Source organism: Polypterus senegalus, chromosome 4, assembly GCF_016835505.1.
Source record: "Polypterus senegalus isolate Bchr_013 chromosome 4, ASM1683550v1, whole genome shotgun sequence".
In the NCBI taxonomy this organism is placed as follows: domain Eukaryota; kingdom Metazoa; phylum Chordata; class Cladistia; order Polypteriformes; family Polypteridae; genus Polypterus; species Polypterus senegalus.
In genome coordinates this window covers 244,935,988-244,951,881 of record NC_053157.1, presented here as the reverse complement: position 1 = coordinate 244,951,881, position 15,894 = coordinate 244,935,988, and the positions used below count along the sequence as shown (strand labels likewise).

Genomic DNA, 15,894 nt, shown 5'->3' with positions numbered 1-15,894 from the left:
CATGGAAAGATCTGAACGTCACAGCTGGGAGAAAAAGGCCATCAGACGTCAAGAAGAGTGGGCCGGGTGGGCAGTGAGAGGAGCAGAAGTCTCATCTAGAGCCACAGGAAGGGCTTGATGGCAGTTATGACCTCCAAATAATGAGCGACAGAACATGAGGTGAGGGTCTGAATGACTTTGTGTGGGCCATCGGAATTTGATTTATTGTTTCAAATAATCTGTGAAGTCGAAATACAAAGAAAGAGTCTGCTGTGTGGAATAAGAATGGCGGGTGACAGTCACTGGGGTCAGTTTACACTTATTTGACTGAAAGGTGGAATTCAAGTTTTAAATGTGGAAGGGGACCAAAATTACTCGGGGCAGGTCAGTGATAGAAACAGTAGAGAGATGTGAAAGGCGCTATATATTATAGAGATATTGAAGTCACTATATACTGTAAGAGATGGGAAAGAAATGATGTGATGGATGGAGAGAGCAAAGAGAAAGACAGAATATGACACATAAATATGAAAGGCACTATATAAGAGAAAGATGAGAAGTGCACTGAAATAATAAATAATAGGAAAGACATTATAACACTGAGAGAGAAAATGACAAATAGGAAAAGAAGTTAAAGACAAATACAGTAGACAGACATGAAAGTCACTATAATAGAAAGATATACATGAAAGGCGCTATATAATAGATAAAGGAGGAATACAGTGTGGTGTAGTGGTGAAGAATTTTGACTTCAAACCCTGAGATTGTGGGTTCAAATCCCACTACTGACACCACTGGGTGACCTGAGCAGTGTCAATTTATTTATGTAGCACATTTAAAACAACATAGTAATTCTGTGGCCAAAGTGCTTTACAATAATAGAATAAAAGAAAAACAAAACAATTAACATAAAACATAAATAGAAATAAAATATATGAACATAAAATAACATACATAATAAATAGAAGTAATGTTATATAATCACAAAGAGGAAACAATCAATATTACTGAAGGTCATGGAATGCAAGTGAATAGAGATTTGTTTTTAATCTTGTTTTGAACAGTTTAATTGTAGACGAATCCTTTATGTGATGAGGTAAAGAGTTCCACAGGCGAGGAACAGCAGCTGCAAAAGCCCTATCCCCCTTAGTTTTACACTCGGTACAAGGGATAACCAAAGATAACTGACCATAAGATCTAAGCACTCTGGATGGCTGATGTAAAACACACAATTCAGATAAATAGGCAGCAGCAAGCCCATTTAAAGATTTAAAAACTAACAGCAAGAATTTAAAATCAGTTCAAAAACTGACAGGCAGCCAGTGTAAAGAAGCTAAAATAGGAGAAACAGAGTCATACTTTCTTGCCCAACGAGAAAGCGAGTGTCAGCATTTTGGACCAACTGTAACCTGCGTATCAGAGATTTGTTAATCCCAGAATACAGCGAGTTTCAGTAATCAAGGTGAGAAAAAATAAAAGCATGAGTAGCTTTCTCAAGATCCCTAGAAGATAAAAAAGGCTTTATCTTACTTAATAGGCGAAGTTGGAAAAAGCAACTCTTGACTAAAGAATTTACTTGTTTCTCAAAAGAGAAGTTACTATCAAAGGTAACACCAAGATTGCGGACTTGAGGTTTAGAAAAGACAGAGAAAGAGACGAAAAGTCCAAGAGCAATTTTAGCTGATGGACCCACTATAAGCACCTCTGTTTTATTTTGATTTAGTTCAGACAGACAGTTGTGGAGTTGATTTGTTGCAGAGTTGCAGATGGGAATATAAACCTGAGTATCATCAGCATAGCAGTTAAATTTCCTAAAAATCGCTTCAATAGGGTTAAGGTATATAGAGAATAAAATAGGACCCAAAATGGATCCCTGAGAAACACCACATTTAAGAGGTGCAGTAGATGAAAAACAGTTAAAAGCAGCCCCTTTAAGCCCAACAAGATGTTCAAGCCGCATCAACAATATTTCATGGTCAATGGTGTCAAAGGCATGGTGTCGTTGAATACTTTCAGGAGTGCCGTTTCAACACCATGATAACGCCTAAAGCCAGATTGGTAGATCTCAAAAAATTATTGGAGTTAAGGTGATCGACGAATTGATGATAAATAATTATTTCTAGAATTTTAGCCAGAAACGGCAGTTGGGAAATTGGACAAAAATTGGCTAAAACTCCAGGATCTAATTCTGCCGTTTTTAGACGGGGACGGACTGCAGCATGTTTAAAAAATGAGGGCACAACCCCCGAACTAAAAGAATCATTTATAATCATTAGTAACGATGGGCCCAACACATCAAAGGCTTCCACTAAGAGACATGGTGGAACAATATCGAGGGGGCTGGAAGCTGGTTTAAGGGTGTCAGTAGTTCTTTTTAGATGTGAAAGTGAGACTAGATCAAAGGATTCTAAGACAATGTCATGATTAACAGTAGGAAGTTCATAGCTAGTTTGAACAATGCCACTGCGGATAGTATCGATTTTGCTGACAAAGAATGATAGAAACTGCTCACATGAATGAACAGTGCTGTTTAATCCAATCACAGAATGAGGGTGACTGGCTGCATTAAGAATTAATAAGACCCTAGGATTCTTTGAGTGACGGGATACTAAATAGGCAAAGAAGAGAAAAGAAAAAGAAACAATGGAATCTCAGATGATGAGAGTCACCTTGGATAAGAATGACAGACAAATAATAATAAGAGATGACAGGAAACACACTAAAGAAAGAAAGAGAGAGACAATGACAGATTGGAAAGACACAGAGAAATACATACAGGAGGTACACATGAAAGGCACTATATAAAAGATAGATAGAAATGCTGATTGTAACTTTTACTGAAATAATGTATGAGATTGTGAAGTATGGATTGATTTTAATATCTCATTCCACGCTTATGATATGATAGTGTAGCCAGCAGAAAGCATTATGTGAGTGTGGTATGACTGATGCGCTGAAAGTTAAGGGGGTCCTGTGACTGGTGCATTATGGGATATTGAGATTCAGAACAGGGAAGCACCAAAGCAGTCTGTTAGAGTTGAGTCTCTTAAGTGTCAAGTGAAATAAAAATGAAATCCTGCCGACTACGCCATATTCACCCCTAACAATAGTCTGACCTCCAGTTTCTTTTGTTCTTTTCCTATTGTCTTCTTTTTTCTTCATACTTTCTGCTGTTTTCTCTTTCTGAATTCCAGTGTCTCCTTTCTGTCTGTTTTCTACTTCAGTCATTCCCTTATAATATTGATAATAATAATCCATTTATACATCACATGGCATTAAATGAAAGCAGCTTACTGTGCTTAACATAAAATATACAATGTCCTCCACCATTAACATATACATAAACAGTATATGGATATACAGACACAGCCAAAAGTGTTGGATTAAAAAAGAATCATAAATTCATGTGAAATAAGCTGAATCTAACAAAATTATTCAACATTTGCCATTCTTTTCTCCATAGAGCCGAAATTTGTTATTTATTCATGATTAAACACATTGTAGGAATTAAACCAAAAGAAGATGGCCTGGAAAATTTTGTGTAAGCCATTAGATGTTAATAGATATCATTTTATAAGAATCAGTCCACCATGAGAATCACAGTGGTCTTCAGTCAACCAGTCCTCTCAAAGCTTTGTCATTGTGAGTCATTGTGTGCATCACACTGGACATGGATAAGAGAAGAGAGGGAAAGGAAGAAGGTCACAGCCCAGCATGGTCAAGGTAAAGGCTACAAGGCAATCTCTACAGAGCTTCATGTTCCTGTGACCTCAGTAACTAACATCAAGTAGTTGAAGGTCCATTGGACTGTAGCCAAACACACAAAATGCCACTACAGATGGAAAATGGACCCCCAAGTGACCAGAAGAACAGCTTTAATGGTGGAGAAAGAACAAAGGCAAACATCAGGAGAGATTCAGGCTGACCACCAATATCAAAGTACAACAGCTTCAAGTAGCTCCATCAATCACTTACTGAATGAAAGTGGGCTCCTTTGTAGAAGACCCCACTTCTGAAAGACCAATACTACAAAAATAAAATAAATAACTGACTGGAGTTTTTTTCAAAACACATGTTGACAAGCCACAGTGCTGGAGAAGTTCCTTTGGACTGATGAAACTAAACGAGAGCTTTATAGTAATTCACAGCAGCTCTGTGTCTACAGAAAACAAAACGAGGATTCAAAGAAAATACACAAAACGTGGAGAAGGCTCATTAATGTTAGGGGGCTGCTGTGCTGAATCTGTGCAGGGCACAATAAAATGAGAAGATCATCAAGACATTCTGGAGCAAACGTCACAAAGCTCTGTCTGAACTGCACATCATGGATCCTCCAGACAAGTAAGACCACCCAAATATGGAGGAAATCACATTGGAATGTTCTGATGTGGTCCTCTATGAGCTCTAAAATGAATCCAAGTCAACATCCATGGGAAGAGCTGGAAGTTGCAGCTGGGCCGTTCTTAGCAGTTTTGGTGCCTTACACGGTTCTGAAATGTGCTGACACTGGATTGGGGGGGAGAGGGGTTCCGGGTGGGCAAAGACCCCCTGGAGCTCAGGAAGGTGTTCTAATAAAACGTCCGGAATAGGCCTTAGATGACCAGTAGGCCTACATGTACACTTGTGTGTATGCACAGTGGTAAAATATCGATTTTGTTCTGAATCTGGTAAAGGCCAGTAATATAGGGATATTTCATGATTTTATGGGGATCTCACTGAACGAATCCAAAACGAACATCTAAAATTAACATTTGCTATAGTGCATTTGGCAAAATTAAGACAGCGTGACAATATTATTAGGGATTTAGGTGAAGATTACAATTTGGATAATAAATTGCTATTTTTAGTAAGACTAATAGATGCACTGAACTGAATTTCCTGGGACTGGCACAGATGACTGCATTGCCAGGAGCATGACAGGGGCCCCAGGCCCACAGCCCGACAAAAAAAAAAAAAACAAATATTGTAAGTCGGGGCCGGGTCGGGGCCCTAGGATGATGCGTAGTTCACATATGCCTAAGAACGTCCCTGGTTAAAGTAGTGTCTGAAATAAAAACCAAAGAGTCTTCTCTGTGGAATAAAGATTGGCAGATGGCAATCACTGTGGTCAGTTTACACTTATTTGACAGAAAATTAGGATTCTTCTTCAAAAAGTGGAGAGGAACAAAAGCTACTGGGGGCATGTCGGTGACAAAAACAGTAGAGAGACAGATGTGACAGGTGACATATAATGATAAAAATAGGATTCATTCAGCTCAGCAGACCATCATGGCCATTGAAGTGATTTTTTTTTTAATTAAATTTTTTTAATTTTATTGTAATTATTCCATACAAATAGATCAATTTTTACAAACAATAGGATTGAAAACAAATCAACCACCACCCCTGAGAAAGACAGCATGGCCAACGGAGTAAAACTTAAAGCTAATAAAAATAAATAAATTGATGAGTTTAATAAGCGGATAAAGTTAAATGGAGAAGAAAAAAAAAATGGGAAGAGAATCTATTTCCTCAGTGCTTTAAGAGATTATTCTAAAACATTATTGATTAAATCCTGCCAGGTTTTGAACAAGTTCTGCACAGATCCTTTAACTGAGAATTTGATTTTTTCCAATTTCAAATAATTTAAAACATCAGTTACCTACTGACTTAAAGGAGGAGAGTTAGGATTCTTCAAGTTTAGCAAAATAAGTCTGCATGCCAAAAGTGTAGTGAATGCAATCACAGTTTGTTTGTCCTTCTCCACTTTAAGCCCCTCTGTGAGCCCACCAAACACAGCTGTTAATGGGTTAGGAGCAATTGTGAGACCAAGGCTGTCTGAAAGGCATTTAAAGATTTTCAACAGAATGATGTTAATTTGGCGCAGGCCCAGAACATGTGACACAGTGAGGCTGGGACTTGATTGCAGCATTCACAGGTTGGCTCTCACCCTGGAAACATTTTGGACAGTTTTAGGTGAGACAGATGTGCTTGATATATAATTTTGAGTTGAATAATTGTATGTTTTGTGCATATGGAGCTCAAATGAATTCTCTGCATTGCTATTTTCCACTCCTTTTCTGATATATTGATTAAGAGATTTTTTCCCATTGTCCTTTTGGATCTTTGAAAGGGAGGGACTGTAAAATAATTTTATATGTCAATGTCAATCTATACTAATAAAAGGCAAAGCCCTCACTGACTGACTAACTGACTGACTCACTCACTCACTCACTGACTCATCACTAATTCTCCAACTTCCCGTGTAGGTAGAAGGCTGAAATTTGGCAGGCTCATTTCTTACAGCTTCCTTACAAAAGTTGGGCAGGTTTCATTTCGAAATTCTACGCGTAATGGTCATAACTGGAAGCTATTTTTTTCCATTTACTGTAATGGAGTTGAGCTCGAAAGCCGTGTGGGGCGGAGTTTCGTGTGACATCATCATGCCTCCCACGTAATCACGTGAACTGACTGTCAACGGAGTGCATAGAAAACCAGGAAGAGCTCCAAAAAGCGCTGAAGAAAACATGCATTATATAATTGAGAAGGCAGTGAAACAATAAGAAGCGAGCGAATGACATATACAACCATATTAATGAGTGCTGCTGCTTCGGAAACAAAGCAAGGTGTAAACCTAAAGTTTAAATTAAGTTCATAGACAGGCTGCCGCTGGCGTTTCACATGCCCACAGGTAATGCGGGATACAAGTTTAATGAGAGGACGCAGGATATAAACGAGAGTTTTGATCACTTTGTAACTAAGTTAAAATTGCATGTGAAGGTCTGTGCTTATGCAAATTCCGAGAGACTGTGTTTGTGGGGGATTGACAGTTAAGGCGGGTGGGGAGTCACGTCATCATCGCCCTCCCATTCACCTCATTTCACTCTGAGCTGAGCTCCAGCTACGCACGCAGTGTTATGGAAGCGACTTTGTGACACTGCCACCAAATACTCACAGAAAAATCCACAAGTTAATACACACGCTGTCTCTAGAGTTTCTCCACACTGAATCCTCCAGGAACTACTTACAAAAGGTTACATTGACAATCGTGTTACGTTATTTTTAAAATGTTTCCTTTTCTTAGCACAAGCACAGCTGAGAAGCTTCGATGCATGTGCTCCATAATGCGTTAAAAAATCACACATTTAATCACACTTTGCAATACAAGCAAAGGGGAACTTCTGTCAATGCATGATTTCCTGGTACACCGATTACATTGATCAGCGCATCCCGATTCATTTTACCCTCACACCACCTTGGTTTGAGAAGAAGTATGAAAAAATATGAGCTTAACACAGAAAAACAGATCACCAATTGAAGCTTTATGAATAATCGATACTTTATTCACCATCAATAATTGTTTTGGTAAAGCCATACTCAGTGTAATCCTCCTTCCATTTTATAATTTTTCCGCCAGTAGCCATGATTAAATGAACTTAAAAAAGTAAGAGCGAAGAGACGGTGACTTATTCAGGCAGGCAGGCGACGGCTCAATAGCTCAAATTTGGATATAAGTAGGTTCTATTTAGTCGCCAGAAATATCTTTGTTAGGAATGGAAGTTGAATTTAGTCTTTAAATTTCTATGGTAAAGAAAAAGTTATGCAATGATGACAACATTTAACTATATAAAGTCAAAACTTGATTATATAAAGTCACTGTCGGAATAAATAATTATATATAATTATATATTCAGAAAAAAGTTTTGACTTTATATATTCCTACAGTGACTTTATATATTCAAGTTTTGACTTTATATATTCACAAAATCAATTTATTTGCCTGTTTGGCACCCCATAGTATATGTGTGTGTGTGTATATGTACACATGTACGTATATATATATATATATATATATATATATATATATATATATATATATATATATATATATATAACCTCCTCGATCGATCGGGGTTGCGTTCCAGAACCCCGCGATAGGTGAAAATCCGCGAAGTAGAAACCATATGTTTGTATGATTATTTTTATATATTTTAAGCCCTTAGAAACTCTCCCACACTGTTTATAAATATTCTCCGCACAGTTATACAGTAAACCCTTGTTTATCGCGGTTAATCCGCTCCAGACAGATAAATGAATTTCCACGAAGTAGGATTCTTTATTTATAAATCTAATATTTTCGCAGTTAGAGCATTGAAAACCTGTTTACGACCTTCTAAATACGTTTTTTAACATTATTAGAGCCCTCTAGACATGAAATAACACCCTTTAGTCAAAAGTTTAAACTGTGCTCCATGACAAGACAGAGATGACAGTTCTTTCTCACAATTAAAAGAATGCAAACATATCTTCCTCTTCAAAGTGTGCGTAAGGAGCGGAGAATGTCAGAGAGAGAGTAAAGTAAACAATGAAAAATCAATAGGGCTGTTGCGCTTTTAAGTATGCAAACACCGCGATAAAGCAGCGGCAATGAAGGGATCAATGCGAAGGTAGCCTTTCAGCATTTTTACAGGAGCGTCCGTATCTTCTAAGCAAACAGCCTCTGTGCAAAAGCCCTCTACTCACATCTCCTCCGTCAAGCGCAGAGAACGTCAGAGAGAGAGAGAGAGAGAGAGTGTGAGATTAAAGCAAACAATCAAAAAATCAATAAGTGTGCTTTTGGACGCACCTCGATAAAGCGGCATTTCTTAGAGGAGCGTATCCACTAGGTAAACAGCTTCTGTGCAAACAGCACCTCTGCTCACAGCCCCTCCGTCAGGCGCAGAGAATGTTAGAGAGGGTGAGAGAGAGGCAGACACAAGCTAACAATCGAGCACCGCACAGGAGGCATATCTTATAGCATTGAGGAGTTTTAGTTAATATGTAATACGTGCTCTGATTGGGTAGCTTTTAAGCCATCCGCCAATAGCGTCCCTTGTATGAAATCAACTGGGCAAACAAACTGAGGAAGCATGTACCATAAATTAAAAGACCCATTGTCCGCAGAAATCCGCGAATCAGCGAAAAATCCGCAATATACATTTACATATGCTTACATATAAAATCCGCGATAGAGCAAAACCGCGAAACTCAAAGCGCGATACAGCAAGGGATCACTATATATATGGCAGCAACACTCATGACAATGACAAAACAATTACATTGTCAATCATGTTACGTTATTATTAAAATGTCTCCTTTTCTTTTTACTTCTCCGCTGCCAAGCGCGGGTATTTTGCTATATATATACACACACACACACACATATATATATATATATATATATATATATATATATATATATATATAGATATATAGATATATATATATAGATATATATACACTGTATATATAGATATATATATATAGATATAGAAATAGATATATATATATATAGATATATTTAATATAGATATAGATATGAGAACAACACTCATATCAATGACAAAACAATTACATTAACAATCATGTTACGTTATTTTAAAAATTTTTCCTTTTCTTTTTCATAACTTCTTTAACACACTACTTCTCCGCTGCAAAGCGCGGGTATTCTGCTATTTATTTATATAGCACATTTAAAACAACATAGTAATGCTGCGGCCAAAGTGCTTTACAATAATAGAATAAAAGAAAAGAAATATTGCAGAAATGCTGTCTGAGTCCTCCAAACTGAGCAATATTTTTCCAGCATAGAGGAAGGTGGAAGATGACGTAAATTGGGCAGGTTCTGCTTAACAAAGTTTCTAATTTGAAGATAGTGAAAGAAATGTGTAGCTGGAATGTTAAATTTGGAATGTAATTGTTCATAGGATGCAAAGACGTTGTCTATTTAAAGATCTCTAAGTGATTTAATTCCAAATGTTTTCCACACATTAAAAACTGCATGTTTGTGAAGGTTGAAAAAGGTGGTTCTCTTGCAGAGGTGCAGAGATTCTTAAAATGCTTTCTACTTTGGTTCCATATTCTGAGTGAGTGAAGCACAATTGGGTTATTAGTATATTGGCAATAACTTGAATTTATTGGGGCACAAAGCAGGGAATATAAAGAAGTTCTGCAGGATTTTATTTCTATTGTGGACCAAGCCTGTGTATGTTCTTCTATTCGTATCCAAGTTTTTATAGCTTGTATAGTTGCTGCCCAGTAATAAAACTGAAAGTTAAGTAGAGCCATGCCACCTTCTGCCTTTGGCCTTTGTAGGGTCGCTCTTTAGATATGTGGATGTTTTAGGTTCCAAATAAATTAGGTTATGATTGAATCTAAATGCTTAAAACATGATTTATTGATGTATATTGGAATGTTTTGAAATAAAAAGAGAAGCTGAGGAAGGATATTATTCTTAACAACGTTAGTTCTTCCAGCTAAAGTGAGACGAAGGGTTGACCAAAAATGCAAGGCTTGCTTAATTTTTTCCATACAGACGGCGAAATTTTGTTGGTAAAGAGCTTTATGTTTACTTGTGATGTTTACCCCGAGGTATTTAAACTGATCTGCAATAATAAAAGGGAAGGTGTCCAATCAGATATTGTATACTTGAGAATTCACTGGAAAGAGTACACTTTTATTCAAATTAATTCTAAGTCAAGAGATCTTTTGAAATTCTGTAAGTACTGTTAGGACTGCAGGCACAGTATTTTGTGGGTCTGATACAGTATATACAGTACCATATCATCTGCATATAGAGAAATTTAATGTTTAAGGTTTTCTCTGATAATCCCATTTATCTGATCAGCATTTCGACAGTGTATTGCCAGTGTTTCAATGGCGATTGCAAATAGACATTGCAGTGATTTTAACGCAACATTGACAAACTGGTTTAATGCAGTTCAGGCTGCGTTGTGTTAAGTCAGGTGCTCACAACCACACAAGGCCAATTCAGAGTCGCCAGTTCACCCAACATGCACGTCTGTGGATTGTGTGAAGAAAACCAGGAGTGACACAAGGAGAACACGCTGACATGACAAAGATGACCACTGGACACCAAATTCAAAGTCATGAAGCTCAATCTGTGAGGCCGCAGCTCCAACTCTTCAGCCATCATGCTGTCCTGAATTGAGTTTTTATAGTTCAGTAACTCTTTTTTGTGTTTCTTATTATTCTGAACCAACATCTTTTGATGATTTTAAAATGAATTTCTACTGAATGAATTGTCTCCTTTAATGACTGAGTAGCTTCAGATTATTCCATGATGATTTTCTTGATGAACTTCACATCTCTCAGGACTCAGTGGCCATCTTGTTTTCTGGCTAGTAAATCATCGAGCTGTCAGTCACAAGTTTATGACAATTCATTACAAACATTTAATTCTCAGTCAGTTCAGTTAATGAAGCACAGCTGCAGTTGTCAGATTACATCACTACTTAGAAGAACAGTCATGGAAACTCCCTGATTACAGTGATGGTGACTTTAATAACATAAACCTCACCATCGACCTTCCCAGATACAAACATCTTGTTTAATGGCCCACCAGGGATGGTAAGACTTTGGATGACTGCTACTGCACCATGAAGGGCACATACCGGGCTTTACCTCATGCGCCGATAGGTAATTCTGACCACGTTATGCTACTCTTACTACCCACTTATAAACAAAGGCTAAAACCAGTTAAACCAGTAAAGAAATCTGTTAGTCCATGGACTTATGAGTCAGGTGAAGCATTACAAGACTGTCTGGACTGGACAGATTGGGACATTTTTAAACATTCATGAGCTGACTGACACTGTGACATCTCATATCAGCTTCTGTGAAGAGGTCTGCATTCCCAGCAAATCTATTGTGATTTATAACAATGGAAAGCTGTGGCTCACCAAAGATCTAAGGAATCTCCATCAGGTGAAAGGAAAAGCCCCTAAAACTGGTGATAATGCCACCTAGAGACTGGCCAGGAATCGGCTAAACAACGCAGTCCGATACACTGAATGGAAACACAGAAATAAACTGGAGCTTCATTGTGGAGCAGACAGTCGCTCCTCTGTGTGTAGAAGCCTTCAGTCAGTTACTAATTCCTAAAAGTCGTCTCCCAATGCTCACTCAGACTCTTCATCCCTCCATGACAAACATCACAAGCTCTGTGGCAGATTTGACCAACAAGTTGCTGAGTCCTTTCATCCCCTCATCTCCTTCAGCTCTGAGGTGATTTTATCAGCAGCCACTTCTTCACAAAGCCTCTCCCCCTCTTCTCCCTTTTCTATGAAAGAATATGATGACATCAGGAAGTTGTTTATGGCACAGAAGTGTAAGAAGTCAGCCGGCCCTGACTCTGTCTCACCTGACACAATCAAACCTGTGCAGGCTGCTCGCTCCTCTCTTCGCAGACATCTTTAAATTGTCTCTCGCTCAGTTCACTCGATCTGCTTGGTTTAAATCTCATTTTGATGTTCATAAAAGTGATAAAATAAGTTGCCTCACTGATCACAGGCCTATCAGTTTTAATGTAAATATTTGAATGGTTTCTTCTAAGCCATCTGAAGTCTGTCACTGCTACTGATCTTGACCCTCTTTAGTTTGCATATCGAGCACATTGATCTGAGGACGTTGCCATCAACATGGATGTTCACTTTGTGCTCGTGTACCAGGACTGTAAAGGAACTTCTGCCAGAATCCTGTTTGTAGACGTCAGCTCAGCTTTTAACACCATTAGGACTACGCTGTTGTTAACTAAACTTCTACACATTAGAATGAATCCTTTAATCTTTGAATGGATTTACAGATTTCTGATGAACCTGAAACAATACGTTTGTTTGGAGTCCCACCTCTCAGACTGTCTCTGTATCAGCACAGGTGCCCCTCAAGGCTTTGGACAGACTCCCTACTTTACTCCTTGTACCTCATTGACTGCAGGTCCACTGATCTTCAGTTAAATCATTAAGTTCACTGATGACACCACCATTATTGGTCTAATTACTAACGGCAATGAAACACCTTCTAGAAAAGAGGGGTCTTGTCTTGTGTCTTGGTGACCTTCAATACCCTGCTGCTCAAGACCCCTAAGACAGTGGAAATGGCCATTGACTTTCACAAACAGCAGTTACAACCTCTGACACTAGAAATGAATGATTCAGCAGTCAATATGGTGGACTCCTTCAAAGTTCTGAGCACAAGAATCACAAACACTCTCAGCTGGGACATGAACACCACCACATCACTAAGAAGGAACAGCGGTGATTTGACTTCTTACGCCAGATAAAGAAATTAAATATTTCACAGCCAATCCTCGTTCAGTTTCACAAAGCCGTAATGAAAGTGTAATCACATTCTCCATTGGTGTCTGGTTTGGCTCACCAACGTCACACTCCATAAATAAATGAGAGCGTGTGGTGAGGTCTGCTGTGCTCTTCATCTGTGCAGACCTGTAGACATCTCGTGTCACTAACCGTGTCATAAGGACCACCACAGACTCATCTCAGCAGCTCATCACTTCTTCACACAAACTCCCAAACGCTTCAGTCAATTCAAACTCAAACTAACAGACACCTCCAGAGTTTCTTAGCCAGAGCGACAGCCTCGCCCAGCAGTGACTTAGCTGTCTTCTGTGTGTCTTCATGTGTTCTGTCAGAGACTGTGTGAAGGTGTGTGTGTGTACAGTGTGAGGACATGTGTATGTGACATGGGAATACACACTCCACACTCACACTCTCACCGGCACATCACTATCGGCACATCTCCTTTATAATTGGGTTATTCTACCACTTGGTTTGAAGTTTGTCTTTTTAACTTCAGCTATTTCTGTTATTTGTCTGTGATGTTGTGTTCTGTTATAAGGAGCTCCAAATCTACCAAGTCAGAGTCCTGCACATGAAGTACTGAACAATAAAAGGGATTCGGATTTATTGTGATTCCAGAATTTTAGTTTTAATCCCCACAGATTTTGTCCAATCAGATGAGCTCTTTACTATTAGTGTCTCATCAGCGCAGCTCCTGATTGGTTCTTGTTAATTGTCTGTGTTGTGCTCCGTCCCCAGTCCCGTTACACACTCCCAGATTTCCTCACTCTTTTTCTTTTCTCTCCATTCAGACTTCTGTCCCTCACACTGGACATCAACATGGCACACAGAGACCTCCATCTGTCTGAAGGGAACAAGAAGGTGACATGGGAGGGGACATGGACTAGATATCCTGAACATCCTGAAAGATTTGAACGCCGGGAACAAGTTCTGTGTAGAGAGGCTCTGACTGGGACTCGCTGTTACTGGGAGGTGGAGTGCAGTGGACACTACATGAAGATTGGAGTCGCATATAAAGGAATTAGCAGGAAAGGAAAAAACACGAGCCTCATTGGATGCAACAAGAAGTCGTGGTGTTTGCAGTGTTTAAATTCCCAGTACTCAGTGCATCACGATAACAAGTGGACTGAAATCAGCGCCCCCTACAGCCCCAGAATAGGTGTGTATCTGGACTGGCCTGCTGGCTCTCTGTCATTTTATAGCGTCTCACACACAATGACCCTCCTGCACAGGATCAACACCTCCTTCACTGAGCCCCTCTATCCAGGGTTTTATGTTGGTTTTAACTGCAGTGTATCAATCAGCCATCTGACACCATGTGACCACTGACCAGTACCCTCCACCAGTCACTTGATGTTCCCACAAGCGCAGGTCCTCTTTGAGTTTATAGTTTAGGGTGAAATTAATTTAAAAGGATGGATGGGTTGGAGGGGCAACACCTCTGTGATTGAATTTGTGGATGAGAATTCGGGGTGAGTGCGGCTGTCAGGGTCACCATTATTATTGGGTTTGAGTAGCCAATCAGGTGTGTGTGTCATAGTGAGGGGCGGTGACACCTCAGACCTACAAATACCAGTCTGTTGATTCACAGCCACATGTCCTTCAGACTGACACCCCAACAACTACTGAGGTACCCAAGTGTCACTGAATGTCACCTGTTAAGTAGGACAGGTGTGTGGTCCTGCTGGATCAGCACAACTGAAAGGCGCTATACAGACTCAGTATGGAGAGCTCTTGAATAGTGACTATATGTAGGAGCAGAGAGTGACAGAGGGGACTGGAGTGTTGTCCTCTCATCAGACATGTTGTGACCCTCCATTGGTCACTTAAAGGGTCCTTCACTTCAGAATGAATTCACTGTGAATGTCTGAAGACGAGGACTCATCGGTCAGTCAGATGTCAGCCATACTGACAGAGTTTGGTGTTTTAGTTGATGTCACATTAAAAGTTAAATTGTACCTCCTCCTTGTCCCCAGATTTGTCACTCTTGGTACCCTGAAAGCTCCAACATCTTCAAAAAATGAATTCTTGGTCAGTTGGCACACACTTGACATGGGTGCACATGTGTGGCGTTGCAGTGGACTGGCACCCCATCCAGGGTTGGCCCACCTTGTCCACAAACCTGAAATTGAAAAGCAGATGACAAAGACAAGGAATGGACAGAAGGGGTCACTGATTGATCAGTCGCCACACTACTGCCTCTTGTGGCCACTCTGAATATGACACAGCAATTTATACAAAAAGGAAATCTCAAAGATAAAAGCAGAAAGCATTCAGTGAAATCCTGAGCAGTGAAACATGAAAGGAGAGAATGAGAAACAATCAGAGAGTCAGACGAATGGAGACTTTAACAGGAGGACTGAGGGGTGGGACTGAAGTGCAGTGGCGCCCTCTAGTGGACACCCGCCATATTACACACATGGGAAAGGTCAGCAGTGAAGGGGGAGAACAGAATACAGTGCAGTGTAAAAGAAATAAGAATAAAGTAAAAACACAAGAATAAAACACCTGAAATAAAGAACTTTAAATATTATATCTAAAACTAATTAAGATTTAAATGAATTAAGAGTAAAATAAGAGACACGATCACACAGTCACATGACCTTCAGAGCTGACAGGTGAGCTGATTCTTCTGTAGCCAAACTGCCCCCTCTAGTGGCCACTCTCAATATTAAATGAATGGCAAGGCTGAGGGGGAGGAAAGATTTGGGTTTGATCAAATGGATATTTAGTGCAGATTTCTGAATTTTGTCATTAGCTTTGCAGGCTAAATGGCGAC

The 15,894-nt window shown here is 39.4% G+C and overlaps 1 protein-coding gene across 1 annotated transcript in view; it reads left to right on the top strand.

Annotated features, from left to right (window-relative positions):
• Positions 1-15,674, top strand: part of LOC120528983 (tripartite motif-containing protein 16-like) — a 39,635-nt gene extending 23,961 nt beyond the window's left edge. Inside the window, exon 5 of the mRNA XM_039753049.1 lies at positions 13,907-15,674. Within this exon, the coding sequence (XP_039608983.1) occupies positions 13,907-14,444 (538 nt within the window). The 3' untranslated portion in view covers positions 14,445-15,674. The remainder of the gene's footprint in view (positions 1-13,906) is intronic.
• Positions 15,675-15,894: the final 220 nt, after the last annotated feature.